General features: G+C 33.2%; 2 protein-coding genes across 11 annotated transcripts in view; one reads left to right on the top strand and one right to left on the bottom strand.

Annotated features, from left to right (window-relative positions):
• LOC122253046 (uncharacterized) overlaps positions 1 to 1,336 on the top strand; it is a 37,147-nt gene extending 35,811 nt beyond the window's left edge. For all 7 annotated transcript variants that reach the window (XR_015192347.1, XR_006223211.2, XM_086552339.1 and 4 more), the window contains one exon: positions 1,016 to 1,336. Coding sequence is in view for 5 of the 7 variants with exons in the window: in XM_086552339.1 (XP_086408465.1) it covers positions 1,016 to 1,056 (41 nt within the window). In the remaining 2 variants the exon portion in view is untranslated. The remainder of the gene's footprint in view (positions 1 to 1,015) is intronic.
• Positions 1,337 to 1,343: 7 nt separating this feature from the next.
• Positions 1,344 to 2,500, bottom strand: part of l(2)k01209 (uridine-cytidine kinase-like lethal (2) k01209) — a 34,285-nt gene continuing 33,128 nt past the window's right edge. For all 4 annotated transcript variants that reach the window (XM_043015816.2, XM_043015817.2, XM_043015818.2 and 1 more), the window contains exon 12: positions 1,344 to 2,500. This exon is cut by the window's right edge and continues 349 nt beyond it. The gene's annotated coding sequence lies outside the window, so the exon portion shown is untranslated.

The following is a 2,500-nucleotide window of genomic DNA, read 5'->3' as shown; positions in this document are numbered from 1 at the left end:
ATTTCTCAATTTTTCTTTTTATTTCTCTATTTCTCTCTCTCTCTTTTCTTTCTCTCTTTATTTCTCTTTTTCTTTCTCTGTTTCTATCTCTGTTTTTCTTTCTTTCCTGCTCTCTATTTCTTTCACTCTATTCATTTATTTATTTCTCTCTCTATTCCTCTACTTCTCTCTCTCTCTATTCCTCGATTTCTCTCTCTCATTATTCCTCTATTTCTTTCTCTCATTATTCCTCTATTTCTTTCTCTCATTATTCCTCTATTTCTTTCTCTCATTATTCCTCTATTTCTTTCTCTCATTATTCCTCCATTTCTTTCTGTCTTTATTCCTCTGTTTCTTTCTCTCTTGATTTCTCTATTTCTTTCATTTTCTATTCTTCTATTTCTTTCTCTCATTATTCCTCCATTTCTTTCTCTCTCTCTCTCTCTCTTGATTTCTCTCTCTATATTCCTCTCTCTGTTCCTCTATTTCTGTATTTCTTTCCCACTCTTCTTTGCTATTTCTCTCTCTTTCTACTTTGCTATTGCTCTTTCTCTCTCTGCTTAGCTATTGCTTTCTCTCTATTTCGCTACTTCTTTCTCTCTCCATTTCTTTATTTGTGTCTCTCTCTCTCTCTTATGTACAAATGATCTTGTAATAATGAAATGGGAGAGTACATAATCTGACTCTTTATTGATAACTCTAAACCCAATGATGATGGTGCGTCATACCCATGTGACATGGGTATGACACCTGATGACGGGGCATGACACCAGTGTGACGTCCCCGAGGCGATATTGCATAGGCCCGGCATAGGTGGTTGCCACTTCACGCTGGATTGGATTAATTATTATATGTATAGTAATGGGAATGTGTTTTGTAATTGATAAGATTATTCTGGTTTGTGTGTTGGTAGGGTGGGGGAAGAATAGTCTTTAACAAATAAAATAAAAGGCATTTCCTACATTTTATATATCTTAAATCTTCTGATTTTATATCTTATACTTGTATTAATATTTTTCTTTTTGTTTTTTAACAGGTGATGATGATGGTGATAGCAGACGGAAAAGGCGCCTCTAAACGCTGGCAACGAATTGTGTTCAAATTACTTGTATTAAGATGTAAAGAAATATCAAAAAAATACATTTTGGGAGCTCTATATTTCTCTCTCTCCAGTGGACATCCTTTTGTAAAAGTGGTGCAGATGATTTCATGAACTTATTTAAAAATTTAGTGGTAGATCGCAACCTTAACAGAGACGACTGTTGTGTGCTGTCATTTTTTGTCTATATATCATTTTTATTTTTTTCATTATTACTAATTATATAAATAAAGAATATATAAAAGGATAAAAAAAAAACTGCATATTCAATTCACCTTTCCTTTAATAACTATAAAAGTATTTATAGGGTATGAAAGTGTCTAAATCAATACCGACCAAGGTCTAGTACCAAATTCCTAAATATGCTGCTACCTCGATCCTACTCTCGCTTGAATTTTATTTGCTGAAATGGCACCTCAGAATGAAAAATTACAATGTATAGCCTAAATTCTTGCCAAGGGGACAGCTCCCCAAGAGGAGCTGCTCACTCACATATGCAATTTTCCTGCCTAGCTGTAAAATGAAATATTAGAAGGGAAGAAGAGGTCAAGAAAAACAAAAGATAAAGAAGAGCGACATCGCTAACTTAATTTGCTACTAATACTGCTGTCACAGTGACAATGAAAGGGAGGACTAGACAAAATAAATAAAATATACACACATCCACTCAATGGATGTATGTCACAATGCATAAATTACAGGGATAATACAAATTATAATCTAAAACCGTGGTGCTAAGACAATTTTTTTCACATTTCTTTTTGCTTTCTGAAGTCTTGGGCTGAAGTTAACTCTTAAATTCAAATTTGAAAAATTCCTACAAACTTTCACCAAGTAACGTTGCTTGAAGACTTACACAAGAGATTTACACAAGCAGCCTAAAATCACATATGAACACTTAAGTCCTCTGTACAATCAACAACTGGTTTATTAAAAAACAAATCCTTATCATATTCAACCACTGAAGACAAATCAAAGTACCATAATAATCACTTTCACTATAAGTCTTGATCATATATTTTTATAATGATTAAAATGTAAAATAGTGTTGAAATAAAGAGAAGTACAAAAAACTTTCTCTATTTTCCCTACTAAAAGAGCTACAAAAAAGGAGACAAAATGTGAAATGAACAACAATCTTTAAAACACTGGTGTGCTCAGCACATCCAATCATCGTCAAGCAAAGTCATGGCCAGTACAATACTCTTCTTGTGAATACTGACTTTTGCATCGAAGGTTGCAATATATAGCATTTTACCTGATTATTATTTGTTTGTTTTCATCTAAAGATCCTGGATGGGCTAGTTAGCAAATGCACTTGAAATCTGCATACTTGGTTCTTCATGTTCTGTATAATTTTTCAGAAGAAGACTGGTGACAGTGATAGAACACTTTCCTTTTCCTTTTTAACATATACCACAC

The sequence above is a fragment of the Penaeus japonicus genome, unplaced genomic scaffold, assembly GCF_977035675.1.
Source record: "Penaeus japonicus unplaced genomic scaffold, GWHDUDI00000001_assembly GWHDUDI00000026, whole genome shotgun sequence".
NCBI lineage: Eukaryota > Metazoa > Arthropoda > Malacostraca > Decapoda > Penaeidae > Penaeus > Penaeus japonicus.
This window is presented reverse-complemented; position numbering and strand designations above follow the sequence as displayed.